This window comes from Electrophorus electricus, chromosome 18 (assembly GCF_041902795.1).
Source record: "Electrophorus electricus isolate QZ-2024a chromosome 18, ASM4190279v1, whole genome shotgun sequence".
Taxonomy (NCBI): Eukaryota; Metazoa; Chordata; class Actinopteri; order Gymnotiformes; family Gymnotidae; genus Electrophorus; species Electrophorus electricus.
The window spans coordinates 2,177,848-2,202,500 of NC_137514.1; the positions used below are offsets into that span (position 1 = coordinate 2,177,848).

General features: G+C 44.2%; 2 protein-coding genes across 5 annotated transcripts in view; both read left to right on the forward strand.

Annotated features, from left to right (window-relative positions):
• The first annotated feature begins 4,309 nt into the window (after positions 1 to 4,309).
• LOC113582845 (adhesion G protein-coupled receptor E5) lies at positions 4,310 to 20,922 on the forward strand. 4 transcript variants are annotated; one of them, XM_027018855.3, is made up of 18 exons: positions 4,310 to 4,741; positions 10,692 to 10,772; positions 11,254 to 11,397; positions 11,777 to 11,899; positions 12,104 to 12,232; positions 14,191 to 14,322; positions 14,802 to 14,839; positions 14,943 to 15,059; positions 15,139 to 15,292; positions 15,395 to 15,511; positions 16,332 to 16,528; positions 16,971 to 17,147; positions 17,387 to 17,581; positions 17,845 to 18,062; positions 18,232 to 18,390; positions 18,594 to 18,765; positions 19,227 to 19,307; positions 19,430 to 20,922. In XM_027018855.3, the coding sequence occupies exons 1-18, from the start codon at positions 4,711 to 4,713 to the stop codon at positions 19,472 to 19,474; spliced, it is 2,310 nt and encodes a 769-aa protein (XP_026874656.3). In that variant the 5' UTR covers positions 4,310 to 4,710; the 3' UTR covers positions 19,475 to 20,922. The 4 variants fall into 4 exon arrangements, with proteins under 4 accessions (XP_026874656.3, XP_026874658.3, XP_026874657.3 ...); XM_027018857.3 differs by lacking the exon at positions 12,104 to 12,232 and having other exon boundaries at positions 4,311 to 4,741; XM_027018856.3 differs by lacking the exon at positions 11,777 to 11,899 and having other exon boundaries at positions 4,311 to 4,741.
• A 2,705-nt stretch (positions 20,923 to 23,627) lies between these two features.
• Positions 23,628 to 24,653, forward strand: part of LOC113582849 (long-chain fatty acid transport protein 1-like) — a 10,631-nt gene continuing 9,605 nt past the window's right edge. Inside the window, exons 1-2 of the mRNA XM_027018862.3 lie at positions 23,628 to 23,974; positions 24,212 to 24,385. Coding sequence (XP_026874663.2) covers positions 24,213 to 24,385 — 173 coding nt within the window. The 5' untranslated portion in view covers positions 23,628 to 23,974; position 24,212. The remainder of the gene's footprint in view (positions 23,975 to 24,211; positions 24,386 to 24,653) is intronic.

A 24,653-nucleotide genomic window follows, 5' to 3' on the forward strand; every position in this document is an offset into this window, starting at 1 on the left:
TTCTGGAACAAAGTTATTTGGAGTGATGAGACCAAAATTGAAGTTTTTGGCCACAACCATAAACGCTGCATTTGGAGAAGAGTCAACAAGGCCTATGATGAAAAGTACACCATCCCTAGTGTAAATCACGGAAGTGGATCGCTGATGTTTTGGGGATGTGTGAGCTACACACGCACAGGAAACTTGGTCAAAATTGATGGCAGGATGAATGCAGCATTTTATCAGAAAATAACGGAGGAAAATTTGCACTCATCAGGCCGGAAGCTGCGCATGGGATGCACGTGGATGTTCCAACATGACAATGATCCAAAACACAAGAGCAAGTCAACCTGTCATTGGCTACAGCAGAAAAAAGTGAAGGTTCTGGAGTGGCCATCTCAGTCTCCTGACCTCAATATCATTGAGCCACTTTGGGGAGAGCTCAGACGTGCAGTTCATGCAAGACAGCCCAAGAATTTACAGGAATTGGAGGCATTTTGCCAAGAAGAATGGGCAGCTTCACCATCTGGGAAAAGAAAGTGCCTCATCCACAACTACCACAAAAAGCTTCAAGCTGTCATTGATGTTAAAGGAGGCAATACACGGTATTAAGGACTAGGGTTTATAAACTTTTGATCAGGGTCATTTGGGTAGTTTCTGTTGTCATTATGATTTTTGAAAAGGGCAAAAACTATTGTTCGATAATAAACAGCTTGACCCAACCACTAAACATGAATAAAACAAAAGTCGTTGTATTATCATTATTATTCTCTAAAAAAAATATCAGAAAATCATAGATTTTGCCAGGGTATGTAAACTTATGAGCACATATATATATATATATATATATATATATATATATATATATATATATATATATATATATATATATATATATATATATACTTGCAGATTTATCATATTAAAAAGCTGAATTAGAGAAAGACTTGGTGTTCTAATGCAGGTTCTAGAGTGGCAGTGCATTTATAACGATATTTACACTCACTAAAGCATGCATGCTTACCTAATTCTATTTATTTTTGTTCAACTGAATCTAATCTATTTTATTTTCCAGGACCATTTTCCAGTAGAGAACTGCATGTGTCATTATGACAGTCCCTCCACTATACCTCAGCATGCCAGTCACAGATATGACTACTGTGATCCACATAGAACCACCAAACCTGCCCTTCACCAGGTCCCCAGATTCACTGCCTGGAAGCTCCTTGTAAAGCAAGTCAGGTGTGAGGTCATAACTGGGTCAGTCCCGCCCACAGGGAGTCATGTGATCTCATCACTGGGTCAGGAGGAATGACGACATCAAACCGAAGGACTTCACATCGGGAATGGGCACTGAAGCACTGTGGTTACACCACTAATCTTTTCCTACCATGTGAACGTTTTACCATCAGCCTGAGCATGTGATCAGCTAAATGGAGAACTGCAATGAAAAAAAAGGAATAGTATCAATGCATAACTACTTCATCGCTTCTCTTGGTCTTAGATCTCTTGTTTATGTACTGCTGTTTGTGCAATATGTATAATTATAGATATATATTTAGAGTGTACAGCATGTCACTGTAACATTTAGGGTAATGAATTTAAAGTTGCTCTCAGTGTTTTCCCATGCATACTACATCCGGTCTCTTAAAGACATTTCCCCTCCGGCATACCGCCTGCTGCGCTGACCTCTTCACTAGTGTTAACGAGTGAACGAGGCCTTGCTGAGTGATCGGCCGCTGCTCTAGCTGTGTCCTGCTCATAGCTGGCTCACGTTCTGTCAGTAAATGAAAGTGTAAGCTCAGTGTCGTTACTGCCATGAGGCAGTGATTCAAGATAAACCTAAGAACTAATGTTACTTCAGTGGTTTGAGCTAACCAAAAGACACATTTCAGGTTAAAAACAATGAAGCATGTGACTTCTGTCAAGTATTTTAGCTTATAAATATATTTAGCTGATCATGACAAGCTAGATTATGCCTATTTATCCTGATAAGTTAGAACATTTTGAGGAAATTCACTAAAATAAAGGACCCTCCTATCACCACCCTCAATCCACACAGAGTGAATAAGGAAAAGTAGATTACAGAGATCAGCTGGGACAAGTGTGTGTGTGTGTGTGTGTATGTGTGTGTGTGTGTGTGTGTGTGTGTGTGTGTGTGTGTGTGTGTGTGTGTGTGTGTGTGTGTGTGCGCGTGTTACAGCAGCCCTTAAACAAAGACTTCACTCTCATTCAGACACAGAGTATGACATCAGAATTTTGCAAGTGCCAATTTCACTCCCCACAAAATCCCAACAGTGGGTGTTCACACACACACACACACACACACACACACACACACACACACACACACACACACACACACACATACAAAACAAAAGATGTATTATGTGACAGCTCCTGGTAGGAATTATCCCAGTCTGTTTCTTAGCCCTGCATTCATACAGCGTTATATTATCAGGTCTCACTTCTGACTCTGCAGATCTCAGCAGATCTCCACGGCATTTGGACCAGACTGCCCTGATCCAACTCAGTGGCACATTAAAGTCACTATCTGTAATCTTAGGCTGCAAAAAAGAAAAAAGAAACCCACATCCTAAAAGCCACAAAAGCCATATATCCCATATGCAATACTTATGCAATACTCCATAACATATTTATCTAATATAAGATCTTTATGAGTCAAATAAAAGATATGTGTTTGACAGGAACACAAGCTACTCAGCAAATATATTACCTCAAGAAAATTATATGCAGTGCTGTTGCTAATTTTCCACAAAGAAGAGTCCCATGGTGAATTTTGTCAGGCTTCTTCTTCTTAGCTGTTGTTTTGTACTGTTCCAAGTGGTCCCACAAGGCTTCAGTTACTGTGTGTTTCACTGGGTTTCCATGCATTGGAAGTGGTTTTCTTGCTTTTATCTGGCAAGTTAATCCTTGAGGAAAGGATTGAGAAACCAAACCTATGTTCTTCTAGCCATCACACAAGATATTAATATCTTGCTGGAAAGCACACACACATTCCAGTACAGCGCTGAATCTTCTCACACACACACACACACACACACAAACACACAGAGAGAGAAAGAGAGAGAGAGAGAGAGAGAGAGAGAGAGAGAGAGAGAGAGAAAGCGAGCGAGAGAGAGAGAGAACTTTATTTATTTAACTTTATTTAAGTTGTATGTGGTATGTTAGTTTTGTTTTATTCTATTAACTACTGGCAACATTTCTTCCAAATTCCAGATAAAAATATTGTATTTTAGAGCATGTTTTTTTTTTAATGAAAATGACTAATGGTCAAAATAACAACAGTTACAGAAATTTCAGATCACAAATAATGCAAAGAAAACAAGCTCATATTCAGGTATAAACAACACAGTACTAATGTTTCAACTTAGGATGAGTCAAGAAATCAATATTTGGTGGAATAACCCTGATTTTTAATCACAGCTTTCGTGCGTCTTGGCATGCTTTCCACCAGTCTTGGCTTGATTCTTTAGTCCTTTACAAAGACAAATCTGCCCGAAAAAAAAAAAAGGAGTGGTCTCTGTGTGCGTGCGTGTGTGTGTGTGTGTGTGTGTGTGTGTGTGTGTGTGTGTGTGTGTGTGTGTGTATATAAAAGATAATAGAGCCCAGAGGAAGGCGAGTGGAGAATGTTTATACAGTACTGTGCAAAAGTCTTAGGCCACCATTAGATTTGTTGTTGACCACATATGATTATTTCTTAGTCTCTTTATTAAGAAACATACAGGAAATATGTAGACTATATATATTTTTTGAAATGTTAGAACAAAATGGCTTCGACAGGCAAAAAACAGTATTGGCACTAAATACATCTTGAACTCTTGGGGAGACTGTTCTGAAGTTTTCTGAAGTAATCTTTTGGTATAATATACCACTTTTATTTCAGCACTTACTATAGTTCTTCTTTAGTGCTCCGGTCACACTAAAAACTTGCCTCTGTAACCTGTAAAAGCTGTTTTTTTTTAAATACTGCATACAAATTTCTTGTATTTTCTGGTTGTATTCTAATTAAAAGACTGAGAAATAATTACATATGGTCATTACCATTGCTAATACAAGAAATCTAATGACTTTTATGCACGCACACACACACACACACACACACACACACACACACACACACACACACACACACACACACACAAAACCTTTAAGGTGGAATAACTAACCACAACGACGTATCAATTCGAAATGACAGAGCGAGAGAGAGAAGGAGTACAGCTGATATTGAGTAGCAAAAGAGTAGAGCATTACCGCGGCCCCGCCCCTCGCACCGCGGCCCCGCCCTCACTCTCAGGGGGAGCCCACGCTGAAAGCCTGCACAGTGGCACGCGGGTCAGAGTGAGCGAGGGGAATAACGGCCGACAAAAGAGGGAGGACAAGCTCAGACTTAGAGAGTTAGTGGTGAGCGAAACGTGAGCGAAAGCGCTATATCGCTTAGGACTGAAGAGGAAAAGAAACGCTAAGAAGTGGATAATCAAGTGAAAGACTAGAAGAACCAAGAGAAAGAGGAAACCTGCGCTAATTCCGAGAAAGAGAGAGAGCGCCCCAGGGACTGAAGGCGCAACGAATGGGGCGGATTGGCAGAGAAAGAAAGTGAAAAACGTTGCGTATTTTTGCTTGATTAACGGGAACGTTCGCGCTTCATTGTGGATCTGAACCTTAAAACAAACTTCACGCATCTGAAAGGAATTACTGCACTTGGCAAATATGGAACTAAAAAGGCATTTTGTTCGTATCGGTGAGTGATCTACAACCCTTTTTAAAAGGATTAAAATATATGGGTGTCCGTGTGGGTGTGTGTTTGTACTGGGTTTGACTGCAGCATATGTTCTATTCATTTCACTGGCAGACACTGAGAACAGATCCGTGTGTGTGCCTATAAAAATGCTGAATAAGACTTTTCTGACACTAAAAAAACTTGTAGACAGACCTACTTTACACACACAGGCGCGCACATTAACGCATTCACACACACATTAATAGACCCTCCCCCTGCACCCAGTTCTGACCCAAGCCACGGGCAAGAGGGCTGGAGGGGCGTGGTTTGCGACACAGACTCGCTGGAGGGGCGTGGTTTGCGACACAGACTCGCTGGAGGGGCGTGGTTTGCGACAGACTCGCTTGAGGGGCGTGGTTTGCGACACAGACTCGCTGGAGGGGCGTGGTTTGCGACACAGACTCGCTGGAGGGGCGTGGTCTAAGACAGCTTTTTAAGACAGTAGCTGGTGGTTGTCATTCATCATTTTACTAATGAAGAACGTTCTCAGCAGAAGTGTAGCTGCTTTTAAAACTTGGTTGGCCATTCTCCGGAGTCAGGCCAGGGGACTGTGTAACTTTGTCTGTGTTTGAGTGAGTTTGTCTGTGTGAATTAGAATGGGGTGAACATGTGGGAACACCTGCAGACACAAAGGGAAAGCATAGAGGAAGTGAAGTGAGAGAGAGATTAGACTTTGAGCTCCATATGTGGACATATTTACAGATCTGCAAATCCTGTTTACATCGGCTCAGTGGGCACCAAGTGTGATGTCAGAATCTGTTCATAGGTACACACTCACTGGATATATGGTATATACAATAGTCTGTTCATAGGTACACACTCACTGGATATATGGTGTATACAATAGTCTGTTCATAGGTACACACTCACTGGATATATGGTGTATACAATAGTCTGTTTATAGGTACACACTCACTGGATATATGGTGTATACAATAGTCTGTTTATAGGTACACACTCACTGGATATATGGTGTATACAATAGTCTGTTCATAGGTACACACTCACTGGATATATGGTGTATACAATAGTCTGTTCATAGGTACACACTCACTGGATATATGGTGTATACAATAGTCTGTTCATAGGTACACACTCACTGGATATATGGTGTATACAATAGTCTGTTTATAGGTACACACTCACTGGATATATGGTATATACCATGGAGTGGAGTGGGGTGTGGGAGTGTACTGGAGTGGGGTGTGAGATGTCAGAAAGACTAACAGGCAAACGCACTGAGATGTCAGAAACTACAAAGCTCTACGAGCGTGGGTTCATCCTGACTGAAGTGAGAGCTGAAGGCCGCACGCTTCTGTAAAGTATTTGTCTGGACGTGCAGTTACTTTGAACAACAAAATGACAGACAACTCAATCCAGGAATGTCTTTTAGGTTGTTTTTCTTGCAGGTATGAAGGGCTCATTTAACTGAGCATCTAAGTTTAAAACAATAGCTAAACACAAGGCAGTGGTTAGTGAGATGTCGTGTCATTTGTGAAGAGTTCTCGAGAAAAGAAGCCTGTGAGGTTTTGGGTTCTGCTTTTGCCACATTGTGATGCAGAAGCTTGTATGTGTGACTCTGTGGTTTCAGTGTGTTGCCATAAGATGAACCATGTAGATGGATGTGTGCGGATGTGAATATCTGCACGTATGTCAGTGTTTATGTGAGTGTGAGTGTTTGTGTGAGTGAATGAATATTTGTGTCAGACTGTCATCTGTGACACAGGCGCCGTTGTGTCAGTGCGTCACCACTGGTGACACTACTGGTCTGCTCAGTAGTCAGGCTGGCTGTGAGCATAGTGAGCTGAGGTCTGGAGGCGTGGTTTAAGACATAGAATTGCTGGAGGGGTGTGGTCTAAGACAGCTTTTTAAGACAGTAGTTGATGGTTGGAATGTTTGGTGTATCAAACCTGCAGTAAAAAGTGCAGCTGCTGAGCTGTGGAGGTGGAATCACCTGTGCCTGCCCACCTAGATGACACACGCTGATCTGGGAACAGAGTAGCTGATGAGCACTGACACAACAGTGTGGGTTTCACTCCGGTAAACCTGTGTCATTGGTGCAGCAGGAAAATGCTCTGATGCTCACCTGAATGAGCTTATCAGCTAGTTAATACCTTTATGAGCTGGAGCAGGTGTAGCAATGTTGAAAACTCCCCCACTGTGGGATTCCTCTGGGTGTATAAAGAGTTATGGGTTAAGACTGGGCCGGGGTAGAGTAGGTTAAATGGTTAGGGTTTAAGACTGTGTCAGTGTAGGGTAGGTTAAAGGGTTAGGGTTTAAGACTGGGTCAGGGTAGGGTAGATTAAATGGTTAGGGTTTAAGACTGTGTCAGTGTAGGGTACGTTAAAGGGTTAGGGTTTAAGACAGGGTCAGTGTAGGGTAGGTTAAAGGGTTAGGGTTTAAGACAGGGTCAGTGTAGGGTAGGTTAAAGGGTTAGGGTTTAAGACAGGGTCAGTGTAGGGTAGGTTAAAGGGTTAGGGTTTAAGACTGGGCCGGGGTAGAGTAGGTTAAATGGTTAGGGTTTAAGACTGGGTCAGGGTAGGGTAGGTTAAAGGGTTAGGGTTTAAGACTGGGTCAGGGTAGGGTAGGTTAAAGGGTTAAGGTTTAAGACTGGGTCAGGGTAGGGTAGGTTAAAGGGTTAGGGTTTAAGACTGGGTCAGGGTAGGGTAGGTTAAAGGGTTAGGGTTTAACCTTGGAACGTCTAAGCATCTAAGTTTAAAACAATAGCAAAACACAAGGCAGTGGTTAGTGAGATGTCATGTGTCATTTGTAAAGCGTTCTCGAGAAAAGAAGCCTGTGAGGTTTTGGGTTCTGCTTTTGCCACATTGTGATGCAGAAGCTTGTATGTGTGACTCTGTGGTACCAGTGTGTTGCCATAAGATGAACTGTGTGCACATGTGAGAATATCTGCACGTGTGTGTGGTGTGTATGTACTCTTCGTGTCAACACTTTTTTTGTCTCAGAGCAAGGAGAAAGATTGCTTTGTGTGTGTGTGTGTGTGTGTGTGTGAGAGAGAGAGAGAGAGAGAGAGAGAATTTATTTATTTATTTAACCTTTATTTTAACCAGGTAACTTCTGATATACAATGAAATCCTTCCCCACACACGTGTAGTGAAGGAGGAAAATAAACTGCAAAAGTGAACATGAGAAAACGCCTGTGAGGAGGACTAATTATCCTAACAGAATAAAACACTTACACGCATCATTGCAAATGTCCATAAGTAGGCTCTTAAAGTATTAGTAGCAGTGACGGAGATAAACGTATCATGTTTAGTGTATGTGTGTGTGTGTGTGTGTGTGTTGGGAGGCAATGTAAGTAAATTAGCACATGAGAGTTTATGGTTAAACATTTTGATTACCAGTCATGTTAAAGTAAATATTAGGAAGGGTTGGGTGATATGGCTCTGAACATTATATTTTGATATTTATAAGGTATAGATTATATATGAGAGATTTCTCATACATCTTCAGCACTTCATACACTGGCAATATATACATTGAATGGGCACTGTGTTAGAGATGCCCGCCCTTTACTGACTGGAACTTCCATGTATGGAAATTACACATGTGACCCTGGATTGCAGCAGGGATTAATTTCGGAGTGAATCCACAATAGAATGGGAAAAATTGAGCTACCTGACCAACTCCAAATGAGTCATGGTCATCAGGGCTAGACTAGCTGGGCATAGCCAGCATTTCAAAAACTGTCAACCCTGTGGGCTTTTCTCATGCAAGGGTGTTGAGGGTATACCGAGAATGGTGTGACTGAGGAGTAACTTCCAGCGAAAGGGCATCCTGTTGACATAAACAAATTGTTGATGAAAGTGGTCAGAGGTGGCGGTGAAGGATCGTCCTAACGAACAGATGGTGCAGTCAAGCAAGCTGCAACCAAATACAACACTGGTGCTCCAACTAACAACTCGTCATTCCTTAGCACAGATGGGCTGTAACAGCGGATGACCGGTTGGAGTGTCATTGCTGTCTAAGGGAAACATAAAGGCAAGACTTCACGGGGCAAAAACTGGAACAGCGAGCTGTGGAAAAACATCACCTGGTCAGATGATTCCAGATTTCTGTTGCTCCATGCTAATGGGAGGGTCAGAATTTGGCGCAAGCAGCATGAAACGATGACTTCTTCCTGTTAGGGGTCACCTCAGGGGTCAACAGTTCAGGCTGGTGCTGGTGGAGTAATGGTGTAGGCAATGTTTTCTTGGCACACCCTAGGTCCTCTGATACTTGGATGGACATTTGGACAGTAGGGATTACCTGAGCATTGTAGCAGACCAAGTTAATTCCTTCAAGGCAGCTGTTTACCTTAAGGCAGGACACTTTCAGCAGGACAATGCACCATGACACAGTGGTTGTATAGTCATGGACTGGTTCCAGGAACATAACGGTGAGGTTTCCTTGCTTTCCTGTATTTCACAGTCTCCAGATCTTAGTCCTACAGAGCTTCTTTGTGAAGAAGAATGGGCTGTTCAGAGCATGTCAGTGCCCTCATCTAATTTGCAGTAACTGGGAGAAGCTATCCGGTCCGCATGGGCCAAGATTCCTGCAGAATGATTTCAACACCTAGTGGAATCTATGAAATGATGAACTGCTGTGGTTCTGAAGGCCAAAGGAGGTCCAACACACTATTAGATGGGTGTCTCTGATAAGGTTCTGTGTATAGAAAACATGCAAACACGTATAATGTGAGGTTTAGAATTATCTAGCAACACCACAGAAATTGTACTTCCTGCACTGATATGAGAGTTGTTCAGCAACGTCAATTCTGTGAGGTGGAGCAGTGGGTTAGAGACTCACTCCTGGACACCTCCTGTCCCACAAACCCATTCCTGGAAACCCTGAGGCTGGAACAGAGCTCCGCACACACAAGCTCCACAGCAGAATGGTAGGCCATGGGGATATTAAGGTGATGTAGCAGAGGAAGAAGGCATCGATCACACCCAGATGTGTTTCCTGATCAGCAGAGCAAAGAGCAGCTCCCTGGTAGCCAGAACGCACACTTAGCCTCCTGTGCCAGAACACACATTTACCCTCCTGAGTGATAGTCCCTGTTACACTGCCCACTCCTTCAGAGCGCTCATCTGATTGCTCCATACACGCATTCTTCCCACACGCACTCCTCATCCAGGGTCACACTCTTGACCCTCACCTGGGGTTCACACAGGGTGTCACACCGTCCACTCCAGCAGTGGAGATTCCTCCAATCACACACACACTCCCAGTGACCTCATGACACCATCCCATTCTGACACTATTAGCAGTAAAGACAGAGGTCACAGCCCTTGAACTGGTGGCAAACATGTGAGCTCTGTTGTCATGGCATCCAGAGCGTGTGTTGACCCGCCTTCCCTCTCCTTCAGGTAGTCCGGGGTCCGTCACAGGCTTAGAGCCAGCCGCACACGTCTCACGTCCACTGGCTCAGGTCAGCTCAGGGTGAGGCATGTACAAACACAGTGGTGTAATGAAGGTGCTGTCTGCTTGTCCACAGTAGGAAGTAAACACACATCGGCACTGTCTGGGCCTTCCTAAGCCCATCAGCTGTGTTCAGATAAATATGTGGTCAGCTAGGGTGAAAGGATGGTTGTTTTAGCATGATTACAGTGCATGTGTGTGTGTGTGTGTGTGTGTGTGTGTGTGCGCGCGCTCTAAGTGTCACTACTCTGCAAAATTTCTGACTTCATTTGATTCCATTAATTTCATGATTCTGTCAGACAGATCTGATCATATGTGTTGTGCTCAGACAAACAAGTTAGCCAACTGCTGAATGTTGAATGAGCGTCAGTCAGCCACCGCCCTCTAGTGGCCAGGTTATGCCACAGCTACACTGAAGAAACGATCAGACGCATGAAAAGATAAAGGTGATTTTTTTTTCCTGATAATAATATTGGCTTCTCTTTTTTAGGTTTGCTCTTGGTTGTGTCATTGGTCCAGGCTGAGCCACACTGTCATATGGGGTACCAGAAAAATGGCACTCAATGCACAGGTAATACATCTCACTGACATGAACATGAGTGTAAGAAATGAGCACACCCACTGTCACGTCATCATTACTGTTCGAGCTGCTGCCTTTCTAAGGAACTACAGTCGCATCTCAGTAATAAGATCAAACGTGTCGCTAATCTATTGTGCTTTTAATAAAGTAACAAACGGAAAAGTTTGTTCACAGAGTGACTTTTGTAGCGTTTGTAAACAGAGTGTTGGTTTTGTTATTAATTTAATAAGGCATAGTGTTGATTTGATTTGTTTGGCTATGAACACAAATGTTAGTGACATATTTTTTTGCTTACTGACTAAAAAGTGAAGCTGTTCACTGTAGTAGAGGCTTAACAGCTGCAGAGACCAAGACTGTGCTTGAACCAAATCTTCCACTTACCAAACACTCTGATCACAAGTCCATATCCACTATCCCCATCTCCACCTCTCATTGCCTCTCTTTCACTTCTCGGTCTTTCTTCCTCTTCCAGACGAGGACGAGTGTCAGAATGAGGACGGTCTGTGCGGCAACTATTCAAAGTGCCACAACACCAAGGGCAGCTACTACTGCACCTGCCATCAGGGGTTCACCTCCAGGACCCCCAACTTCACCGCCGTCAGTGGCCAGTGCAATGGTGAGAGTCCTCCTTTCACACCACTCACTGACTGACCTGAGCGAATGTGCTGCGTGATTTAAAGCACACGTTAACCTGGGCTGCAGCCATTACATGCATGGACAATGGACTAAAACACAGTAATGTCCTAAAGCTTGTTTCCATTGTGGTCCTGGTGGCATGACACACAAAGACTGAGTGAAACTCCTCTAGCCCACACACACTGGACCAGAGACGTGAGTCTCACAGTTGGGTCCAGTTGGGCTAGACCCTGCTAGCACTGAAACAGCATGAGATTCTACTGACTAGCACTGGCTAGATGACTGACCACTAGCAACGCTTACGTTTACCTCCTGTCATCTAATTCAGCTTCGACTGTCTTCCTTTCTTCCTCTGCCAGACATTAACGAGTGCAACGTGAAACGCTGTCTGGAGAATATGAAATGTGTGAACACGATTGGCTCTTATAAATGCGTTTGCTCACCTGGTTACAAGAAATCCACAGAATCGGATGCGTGTGTCGGTGAGACTTTTCCAGGGTTTTTTTTCTTCTCGTGTAGTAGTGTCCGCTCTCTGTGCCATTAACACTTCCTACCCGCCTCCACTCAGAGCCATAACAAGACTGTCCTGCAAATCCTTTTTCTCTGTATAACAACCGACGTTGCATTTCAGCCTTGTCTGATTCTCTGCTGTCAGTGTTTTATATGTGTGTGTGTTTCCACTGCAGACAGTGATGAATGCGAGATAGCGCCCTCTGTGTGTGAACATGGCATTTGCAGTAACACACCTGGCACATTTACCTGCTCTTGCCCCCAGGGGTTCCGTAACCAAGGCAACAGCAGCGCCCCTTGTATAGGTGAGCGACAGTAGCATCGCTTGTTGTATAGGGAGTGCTGACTTTGCCTAGAGGTTTTGCCCTGTTAACTCCACACTAACGCACACACGCACACATACACAAACATGCACATTGGTCATTTTACTCACTCTGCATGCAGTCAGCAAGCTAAAACATCTGCATGGCCTAGCATCGCTCACTGACAAGGTGGTAAAACTGCTCAGCAGTGCTTCTCAGGGCATCTCCTGGAGGATTTAGTTAACCTGGCATGTTACCTCCAGCAAAGAGTTCTACACAACGCAAAAGGTAGCGTTAGACTGAATCACTCTAGTGTGCCATAGAATAAGAAAGTTTGTGGAGCTGTATGCTGCAGGTTTATCATCCCCAAACAGCTGTGTGGAAGTGAAGTGTATATACACTCACCCTAAACTTCCCATATACACTCATAAACTCACCTTATACCACCCATATACACATACAGCACACCCTAAACCTCCCATATACATTCATACAGTCACCCTAAACCTCCCATATACGCTCACACACTCAGCCTAAACCTCCCATATACGCTCACACTCAGCCTAAACCTCCCATATACGCTCACACACTCAGCCTAAACCTCCCATATACGCTCACACACTCAGCCTAAACCTCCCATATACGCTCACACACTCAGCCTAAACCTCCCATATACGCTCACACACTCAGCCTAAACCTCCCATATACGCTCACACACTCAGCCTAAACCTCCCATATACGCTCACACACTCAGCCTAAACCTCCCATATACGCTCACACACTCAGCCTAAACCTCCCATATACGCTCACCCTAAACCTCCCATATACGCTCACCCTAAACCTCCCATATACGATCAAACCCTCACCCTAACCTCCCATATACACTCACACACTCAACCTAAACCTCCCATATACGATCAAACCCTCACCCTAAACCTCCCATATACGATCAAACCCTCACCCTAACCTCCCATATACACTCGTACACTCACCCTAACCTCCCATATACACTCGTACACTCACCCTAAACCTCCCATATACGATCAAACCCTCACCCTAACCTCCCATATACACTCACACACTCAACCTAAACCTCCCATATACACTCACCCTAAACCTCCCATATACGATCAAACCCTCACCCTAACCTCCCATATACACTCACACACTCAACCTAAACCTCCCATATACGATCAAACCCTCACCCTAAACCTCCCATATACGATCGCACACTCACCCTAAACCTCCCATATACGATCAAACCCTCACCCTAAACCTCCCATATACGATCAAACCCTCACCCTAACCTCCCATATACACTCGTACACTCACCCTAACCTCCCATATACACTCGTACACTCACCCTAAACCTCCCATATACGATCAAACCCTCACCCTAACCTCCCATATACACTCACACACTCAACCTAAACCTCCCATATACACTCACCCTAAACCTCCCATATACGATCAAACCCTCACCCTAAACCTCCCATATACGATCGCACTCACCCTAAACCTCCCATATACGCTCGTACACTCACCCTAAACCTCCCATATACGCTCACCCTAAACCTCCCATATACGATCAAACCCTCACCCTAACCTCCCATATACACTCACACACTCAACCTAAACCTCCTATATACACTCATACATTCACCCTAAACCTCCCATATACATTCACCCTAAACCTCCCATATACACTCACCCTAAACCTCCCATATACACTCACCCTAAACCTCCCATATACGCTCGCACACTCACCCTAAACCTCCCATATACGCTCGCACACTCACCCTAAACCTCCCATATACGCTCGCACACTCACCCTAAACCTCCCATATACGCTCACCCTAAACCTCCCATATACGCTCACCCTAAACCTCCCATATACGCTCACCCTAAACCTCCCATATACAAACTCACTCTCTCGCGCTCTCTCTCTCTCTCTCTCTCAGATATTGACGAGTGTGACAGTGAAGAACATGTTTGCGGGGAAAATGGTGTCTGCTCCAACTCTGTTGGCAGCTACCATTGCCAGTGCAACCATGGTTACAGTAACTATGGAAATAACCAAACCAAATGCACAGGTGAGAGAGCATATGCCATTTAAACAGAACATACACTTCTTAACATCACAATAAACAAAACATACACTTCTTAACATCACAATAAACAAAACATACATTTCTTAACATAACAACTTGCACTTTAATTAATATAAAAAGAAATGGAACATTTATTAACATTACAGTGAACTGAATATACACACATTAACGTCACAAACAGAACATGCACTAATCATCATATATTCTCAATAAAGAGAATATACATTTATTAACATCACAAATAAACATACCATATAGTTATTACTTAATAAACAATATACTGTAATTAACCTCACAATAAACAGAACATGCATTTATTAACATGAAAAATAAAAGAAGCAGGAAAAGGAAACAATTGTTTTAAAAACATATCTAAAGGCCTTGCCATATTTTTTGCTATAACAGGGGGCTACAAATAATTTCATTATTTCATTTGTGCATGTGTGTGTTTGTGTGTGTAGAGCTGAAATGTGAGAGAGCCAACAGCACTTTTGAACAGGTAATCCTTTCACCTGTCTCCTAAATGCACATCACCACAGCTGCCAGCCTTCTGGAGAATGTACAAATCTGATCAACTCTCTCTCTCTCTCTCTCTCTCTCAGGCAGACACAGTGATGAGTAGATTGCTTAGTATGCTCATGTCGACATGTCAGTCACTGAGCAGCCAGAAAGAACAACAGCCCACAGGAAAAGAGCATACAGGAGAGACCTTACTGAAGGTACACACACACACACGTGTGTGCTCACACACACACACACACACACACACACAAGTGAGTAATGTGGCTGTTTCTACAGGAGCTGCTCAATGTGTCTGAGATGGTGGTGCGGGGTGGAGTTCTTGACCAGAGCGTCGCTCTGAACACCTTCCTGGGAGTCGTGGAGGACACAATGCACCTGATCAGCCCACAGCTCAACCAGCCCCTAACCAAGATCCACAACAACGTCTCTGGTACACACACACACAAAATACCAGCACGTGTAATTAATGCCTTTATTACAGTAAATGTGATTCAAAGTGAATCTGATGGGTTGTCATGGTGATTATCAACAGAGGTGTGGCTTGCAGTGAGGAAGGAGAGAACTCCACCCAATGGGAGTGTCCTACTGAGCATGGATGATGTGCACCTTAATATCAGCTGGGAAACAGCAGTGGGAGCCTCATATCCAGGTACACACACACACACACACACACACACACACACAGGTGTGTGGGCTCGAACCCAGGTCAGATAGGTGATGACACTGACAGGTGAGCAACCACGCTCTAACAATGCTGGGCCCGTGTGCAGAACAGTTAGATCTTGGATCAGGTAAAACAAAAGGAAAAACTAAACACCACGCCGAGCGTGGAAAAGGGGAGAACAAAGGACACAATGGGAAGAAATGGAAACCTCGATGCACTGGGGAAAACCAAACTAAAACTTACCAAACAAAACCAGAAAGCGGGGAGGAACTTGAATGGCTAAGGGAAGCCAGACTCAAGAGGTGAAAACTGGAGAAGGGAGGGGACGTGTAAAAACACTGACACCCTCGTAGAGCAGAAAAGAGGCGCAGCACAAGGGCTGACAGACCTCAATACCCAGAGTTACCGGCTAGGAGCTTGGCTCACAACTTTAGCAAAGACCCAACACCAAATGACTGGGTCACTGGGCTTATATAAGGTCTAGCCCAGCTGTTGGGTGTTAAGCCTGATTAGTGGTGTGGTTGACTTGAGGCCTCCCTCTGGTGGCCAGAGGGGGCCTCGGCCTGTTGCCAACCCTTACACAAACACACACACACACACACACACACCGCAATGGCGTCAGTTGAAACGTTCTGAAACATTTTTCCCCAGGTTCTGCACACACGACACAAATATATATATATACTCCCACCACACACCTACATACACACTCACACAGAACACACACATATGCCATACACACACACTTATGGTAAGTGCAGTGAGTCGTGCCCTGTCCTGACAGCAGCGGCGTGTCTGTCCCCAGGCTATGCCTACGTGGCTCTGCTGAGCTATAAGGGTCTGAACTCCAGTGGCAGCTCGGTGCGGGTGAGTGAGGAGCTGGAGAAGGATCAGAAGAATGCCACCTACCAGCTGAACTCCCGCATGGTCACCGCTCTCGTCAGTAACCCCGACACCCAGACGCTCGCTCAGCCTGTGACCCTCACCTTCAAACACCTGCAGGTGAGGCCGCCGGCCCTTCTGCACTGCCACGCCCAAAACCTTCATATGGACCCGCCCCACTGTACACACCAGTGAGCCTGAATTCACTGCACACCACTAAAAAACATTTACATAACTATAACCGTCACAGGTATGTCGCAACCGCTGAGTTTCAACATCTGTAGGATTATTTACATTTAAACAGAGATACTCAGATGTTTACATTTACAACATTTAGCTGTCACGTTTATCCAAAGCAACTTACAATTACAGCTTGAGCAATTGAGGGTTAAGGGTCTTGCTCAGGGGCCCAACAGTGGCAGTGGTGGTGCTCGAACCTTCAGATTACAAGTCAAGTACTTTAACCACTGATCTACCACTGCCCATGTTAATGAACTCAATTTTAATATATTTGTTAGTTTATTTGTTTGAGTCCCATCCTAAAACCCCTTTCTGTGTCCAGGAGGGGGCAGTGTCTGAGGAGTTGAACTACAGCTGCGTGTATTGGGAGGAGACGCCATCCGGAGGGGTGTGGTCAGGGCGTGGCTGCATGAAGGCGGAGCTTAATTCCACGCATGCCGTGTGCACCTGGTCCCACCTGAGCAGCTTCGCTGTTCTCATGGCCCTATATCCTATCAAGGTAGCTCTGCCCCCTTACCCCAGTATAGCACTAAGAGCCTCCACATTCTTCTAAGCAGCTAATATATGCGCATTCACAACAGCGCAATTGCCCTCTAATGCCATTTATAGCAGCAATAGAAATTAAATATCAGTTTTAAAAAACCCTGTTTTTAAGCCTCTTCCTGTCTTTCTCTATCTCTGTCTCTCTGTCCTCCTCTGTTTGTATTATTTTGGCTCTCTCTGTCCATCTCTGTGCAGGAGTCGTTCGAGCTGGTGTGGACCACGCGGGTGGGGTTGGCCGTGTCTCTCGTCTGTCTGCTCGTGTGCATCTTCACCTTCCGCTTCTGTCGCCCCATCCAGGGCACTCGCACCACCATCCACCTCCACCTGTGTGTCTGCCTCTTCATCGCCGACCTCCTCTTCCTCTTCTTCATATCCAGCACCAGCAACAAGGTGTGTGTGTGTGTGTGTGAGTGAAGGAATGTAGCTGGATAACTTCAGAGGAGCCATGGTTTTATGGCCCCCTTTTTGTTAAATTCAGCTCAGTTCCATCCAGCAAAGCTTTATAGCAGCAATTTTCAAAATACTTTATATAAACAGATGTTTTATGAAACATAGTTTATGAATATATTGCTGCTGAAAAATTAATAAAAAGGTATTATTCAGAAACCAAATAATAAATACACCCCTCCCCTCTCTCTCTCTCTCTCTCTAAGGGAGCGTGTGCGTTTGTAGCCAGTCTTTTACATTTTTTCTTCCTGGCTGCGTTCTGCTGGATGCTGTTAGAGGGGGTGCAGCTCTACCGGATGGTGGTCCTGGTGTTCCACACCACTCTCCGGCCGCTCTACATGTTTGCCGTGGGTTATGGAGTCCCCCTCGCCATCGTCGTGATCTCCGCTGCCGCCTTCTCCCAGGGATATGGAACGGACCGCCAGTGAGTCAGAGATTTTACTGCTACTACAGTAGTCCAGTGTGTCTGTATGCGTATTTTGTCCTGCACTGTGCGTCTTGGTGTGTGCGAACACACTTTTATTCTAGTTAATGTGCCTGTAGTGTGTGTAATGATGTTAACTGGCTGTAACCTTTTGTTCGGTTTGGTGTAGTTGCTGGCTGTCTCTGGAGGAAGATTTCATCTGGAGTTTCTTTGCCCCTGTTTGCATTATCATCATCCTCAACAGTTTCTTCTTCGTGATTACTATCTGGAAACTGGCAGGAAAATTCTCCACGCTCAACCCAGACTTTTCCAAACTGAAAAAGCTGAGGTATTCAGGGGTGGGTGTGTGTGTGCGCGCGCGTGCGTGCGTGCGTGTGTGTGTGTGTTGATCTCTCTCCTTCTTTCCATCACATTCCTCTTGTAATTTGTTTATTATTTAGTTTGCTAGAGAAGCACTGTTAGGTGATAGCTCTAGAAAAACATCAATGTAAATGCTTCTGTTTTCTCCCCTGCCCCTCTCTCTGTCTGTAGGAGTTTTGTGGTAACTGCTGTAGCCCAGCTGTGTGTTCTGGGGGGGATGTGGGTTTTTGGCTGCTTCCTGTTCCAGGAACAGGGCACACTGGTGATGTCATACCTCTTCACCTTACTCAACAGCCTGCAGGGGGCGCTCATATTCATCATGTACTGTCTGATGAGCAAAACGGTGAGGCACAGCTTAAAACATTTTTGCCCTCACAGTTACATACACACACACGGACTAAATATATGCAGTACCTGCAGCGTACTATAGTAAAAGATGTGGAGCTAAAATTACATACAAGATTTCCAAAGAAACAGCACATTTTAAACAGAGGGCCTTCATCAGCTGTGTAAGCAAAGACATACAAAATGTTAAAATGTCTGACTTAGCCCTCCTAATAATGCCAAAAGCCCTAAAAAGCCCTTACTAAGTACAGTACAACAGTTTTTCCTACAGTAAAACAGTCATCCCTGGAAATGGGGATACACCCCCAGAATCAGGTGACTTGGAGCCAACAGAAGACACCAAAATAAGTTTTTCTTGAGCCTACAACTCACTGTAGCCAATCACATTGTAGTGTGACTGAAAAAACAAAAATACGCTCACTTACAGAACAAAGATTTGTTTTTTGTTGCGCTCCTCAGGTAAGAGAAGAATATAGCAAGCTGTTTGGCACTGTCTGCAAATCACAGAAGAAGAGATACTCTGAATCCAGCAACAGCCAGGTATGGTGTACCGTGTGTGTATGTTTGTAGGTGCATGTGAACTGATTACTATGTACTGTGTAAATAAATCTGGGCATATCTATCTGCAACAGCCCTTGACCTCTGATCTTTCATCCTTTCAGCAACCCCTCAAGAGTATGCAGAGCACGGGGGAGTCGGAGATATGATGCATTTACCACACCACAACAGGGCTTCGCCTAGGTTACACGTTTTCAAGCTGTATGTCATTTTCCTTCAACGAGAAAGCCTCCTCAACCAACAGCTCTTCCACACATAGCCGCTCTCAATGCTAAGGCTCCAAAGATCAAAGATCTTTGTCCCATCCAATGGGTATGGAGCAGGAGGGCCATGTCTCTGCCCTGTCCAATCACATTACTTCTAGAGTGGGGGTCATTAGCTGTACATGTGGTCAATAAAAGGAAGACAATTGTTAGGTTACTATTTGATATAGTTGGACAAATGGATTTGTGTCTCAGCCATCATCCTAATGAACTGGGAAGATTTTGGAAGGATCCTCATCCTCTCATGGTCACCGTGAGAAACTGAAGCCATTTATGTCCATCCCAAATCAACAGACTTGGACAGCTCGAAAAGATAGCTCACACCTTTCTAACCTAAATGGAAAAGCCTTTTCCTTTTCCGAATTGTGGGAAATCACCTAGTGCAAATATATTGGTGATAAAAAAGGAAGATGTATTATTTCATTCACACACAAAAAGTGTGTGGTGAACCAGAGGAGCAGTTACTTTCTTTTAATACTTCTGAGTTGAACAGTTGAGAATAACTGCATTGTGTGCTAAAATGATATTAAAGGTACTCTTTATAAAGCAGAAGGCATCCTTAAACACAGACAAGCTTTTAAGTGCTTCCGTGAATTCACAAATGTATTTATTTCAAAAAGGGGTCAAATATATACCCATATTAGGAAGATGGGTGTGCCATGAAGGATTATTGATACAGATTTTGTTCTACGTTACTTTGCTAGCTGGCTAAGATATGTTACAGAAGCAAAACCATCACTGTTGGTCAAAGTGTAACTTTTTTTTCTTCATATGCTACTGGAAATGTATGTAACATGCATCTTCTGTTACCTGTCTAAATACTCCCAATACCTCCTATATTGTTGTGCTATGTGAACAGGTAAATTGTATATAGATATCAGTGGGAAAGAAGTTCCTGATTAGCACAGATAAGCACTTCCTGAACACTTCCTGGAAGATCCTGCGTTTGTTTTCGCTTCAGTGATGTTTTCAAATGGAACGTTTCTTTTCTTCTATTTCAGTTAAACACTTTGTCCAAAAGCACTTTCATTCTTTGTGAAGTCAGAATCCTGTTTTTTTTTCTATTGATAATGACGATGAATGGATGTAACATTTAAGTATAGATTTGCTGTTATGTCATGTTTTCAACACTGTACTGTGTCTTCTGGGGGGGTCACCAGTTTTTGTAGGTCTTTTTGTACTGGGTTGCTGGCTTTGCAGCACTACAGGCCTTGGATCTTTTGGCTTTGTTTCTCAGTAGGGAACTTAATGGAGAATGGTTGCAGTAATTCTGATCCCAGATCAGGTACTGCTGCTTACTCCAGTCTTAATTAAAAAAGTATGAGCAAGCATAATTGTTTGACCTTTATTTTAATCAGGGATGCACAGTGTCACACACTGATGTGAAATACCAAACCTACTTCATTGCTAACTTCCCCCTTGTGATAAAAACGTGAGAGAGTGAGTGAGTTACAAGCTAGGTCCATAAGGTGTTCAAAGAAGGCCAACTGTGGCAGCTCTGTGGTTAAGGTACTTGACTTGTAATTGGAAGGTTGCTAGTTCAAGCCCCACCACTACCAAGTTGCCACTGTTGGGCCCCTGAGCAAGACCCTTAACCCTCAAGTTATATTCAGTCATAACTATAAGTTGCTTTGGATAAAAGTGTCAGGTAAATGTATAAATGCAACTACCAGACCAAGATACTGCAGAGAGAAGAGGGTAACATTTTTTTTGTCTTTTTTTTTCTTTCTGTGGTGTCAGATATAGCAAATCCAGAACTATCCAGGACATTTTCCATCTCCCATACAACTACCATATAACTAATACTGAAAGTAAAACAATGGCTTCAGGAGTGACCTACTACTCAAACAATCAAGAAAACAAACAAACCAGCTTAACTGGGGTTGAAAGAAAAACAACAGTTTACTCTCTGGATCAAAAACAAGAACTAAACCAAGAGAAACACATCAGGGCATTCACCTCTACAAAGGCACAGTTACATTTTTCTATATTTCATTTCAACAACATCCCATTTTAAACTTCACAGTGAACCTTGTGGGTATATTGGGTTGGTCTGGACTGTTGGCAGAGTCATGGAACATCCCTCCTCCACTGCAGTCTTTCCAGTCTTTATATTGGTCAAGCCCCCTCTATTGCAACCAATCAGATGCTGTTATAGGTTTTCCTGCTTTGAAATTTGCAGTACTCTCTTTGTGCTGGTCCTGTAAAGGAACTATAGGACACATCATTGGTAAAGACCTATTGCAGAACTGGCCTCTTTGTGATTCTGACTCTCCATTAGACTACAGTCTGCATATCAGTCCCCTAACAAATTACCACTGTGTCCACTGGGGTGTATTTGGTGTGCTGTATACTGTGTGCTCTTAACTACAGACACTTTTAAATATATTTGGTATACTGTGTACTACTGCCTGTTACACACACAATTAAACAACAGGAAAATGGATGAAACACAGTTCAGTGCACCTATACTACGTGTGTGTGGGTCTGTCTGTGTCTACGCCTCAGTAATGCGAGTGTAATAAAGTAATAATTATAGTGTTTGAGTGCATTCAGACCTGAGGAGTTTCTAGTGTTTGAGTGCATTCAGACCTGAGGAGTTTCTAGTGTTTGAGTGCCTTCAGACCAGGGCAGTTTGTGCAGCACAAAGATCAGAGGCTGAAGGCTAAGCACCTCGCCGTCTCCTCTGAGAATCTCCACAAAAGCCCATCACACCCATCATAAACCCAACACATACCCAAGCCACAGACTACAGCTGTAAGTACCTGCTGGTGACTAACAGCATGACACATTCATGCCATTCCATTCCACACGTAGGCCGGCATGTCTGGCCAAGCTGAAGGTCCTGACGCAGTGGGGTAACATAGCTGGTGGGATTAAGGCAGAGTGTTCATACCACTTTGAGCTCTATAAACAACTATAAGGCAATACATTCTTAAAATCATTTGGAGGACTTTTACTTTGGAAATCTGTAATTATTTGAAACTTTAGTTTTTTTAAGTTTTTTATTTTTAAAGCACATTTAAAGACTGCAAGAGATGACCAAAGTGCTTCTATATGAATTGTATTGCTATTTGAGGGAAAATACAGTTTTCAAAGAAGTTTGTTTGCTTGGATTTTTGTTCTTGGGCTTTCAGAAAATACAACAATTGCTACCTGCAAGTTACAAAACAAAACAAAAAGGTAAAAGAACTTGATATCAGGACTCGGTATAGACTCAAGTTGCTCTGGTGTACCTTTCTCCTGAGTCAGACTCCTTTCAACAGAGGGTTACGGTATCTTCCCACCTTGGGGCAGACGAAGGGTGGTTCCACTAGGGGGTCCACAGGACTGAGGGTGGAGAGGCCTGTGTTTTACCATAAGTGTGGCAGACCAAAACGAAGCAGAATAACACCTCACCAGTCTCACGTCTCACAATTCAACACCAGAGGGAATACAGACACTCAGCATCTGCAGCAGCACAGAAGCTTAAACAGTAACACTTCCGCAGCATGCTGGAACATTTCCATCCCCCGGTGTTTGTGAGAGAAACTTCCTGTGATGTAAACCTCTGTCAGTAGATAGAAACTACTTAGCTACCACTGCACGCGCGCGCGCGCACACATACACACACACACAGTTAGCAATGATGGGAATGACTGCACGTAAACGCAGAAACACACCTACACAAAGTTGGCAAGAATGGTAATGACTCCACATGCACGCACAGACACACACAGAGAGAGAGAGAGAGAGAGAGAGAGAGAGAGAGAGAGACACTCTCTCTTTGGAAGAATAGTGTGTTCTGTAGTTGACGCTAAAATAAAGCACACATCACCAAAGCACGAGCAACAGCAGTGACACCCCTCAATTTTCTTACTTTCTTACTTCTCTCGTCCTGTGTTAATGGGGCAATATTACTTAAACATGATTCGTCTTTTTTAAAATCGTAAGCTTGACCCAAACATGTTAGACCAAAAAAAGACAGGCGACAGACCAACTGGCGCGTTGTGCACCAATGGGGGCTCGGGACCCAGTGGTATGCGCGCGAAGGCGGGATTTTGGGGTGTGCTCGCGCCATGCCTGCTGAGGGAAAGCGGAAAGTTGAAGCACTGCGAGTCGATGCGTGTTGATAACCAAACTTGTCGCACGTCTGTTTCTCCATTACGATTACAAGCGTTTGCACTTCGAACATCCGTTGTTGCAGTCTCTTTTCCATTGTTTTGTTTGTTTGTTTTTGCACTGACGCGCTTTCTGCTGGTTCCGATGGCGGCGAGCCATTTTGGGTAGTGGGTCACTCTCGCGCCACCGAGCTAACGCTATTGTCGCAGGGCTCGTGGGAAACTAGGTGGAACTGGTTTGAGCTCGAATAGACTACTGCTGCACGGACACGCTAGGTGCTAAAAGGCAAGTGCAACAGACAGTTTTTAAATGTAAAAAAAAAAAAGAGTGCTATTGCGGTAGTCGAGTAAGATTCTCACCTCAGATTAAAAATTGTGCGTCATTCTTCCCAGCTTGTGGCAAAACTAAGAGATCCACGCATAGTTGATGTACTGTGAACAGTGTATGTCTCTTAAATTGAGTGAGTGGGTTTCACGAGTGCTAGGGTGTATAACAGCAGGCTGCCTCTCCTCTCCGCTCCAGGATGGAGACTATAGGTGGTCTGCGTGCCCCACTGACTGTAGCTTCTCTGGGGCTGGCACAGCTGCTCGGAGCGTCCTGGCCCTGGAGCCTGGCTGCGGGGCTGGGCGTTTACTTAGGAGCAGGAGGATGGAGGTTTCTCCGTGTGGCAGCCCAAACCATCAGCAGAGACCTCAGGTGCGGGGAGATCTCTCTCTCTCTCTCTCTCTCTCTCTCTCTCTCTCTCTCTCTCTCTCTCTCTCTCTCTCTCTCTCTCTCTCTCTCTCTCTCTCTCTCTCTCTTGCTCTCTTTCTCTCGGTCTCTCTCGGTCTCTGTCTCTCTCTCTCTCGGTCTCTCTCTCTCTCTCTCTCTCTCTCTCTCTCTCTCTCTCTCTCTCTCGCATGTTGTCATGGTCTCCCCTCCCCTGCCCCCTCTGTCTTGCTGTCATGATTTCTCTCTCATCATG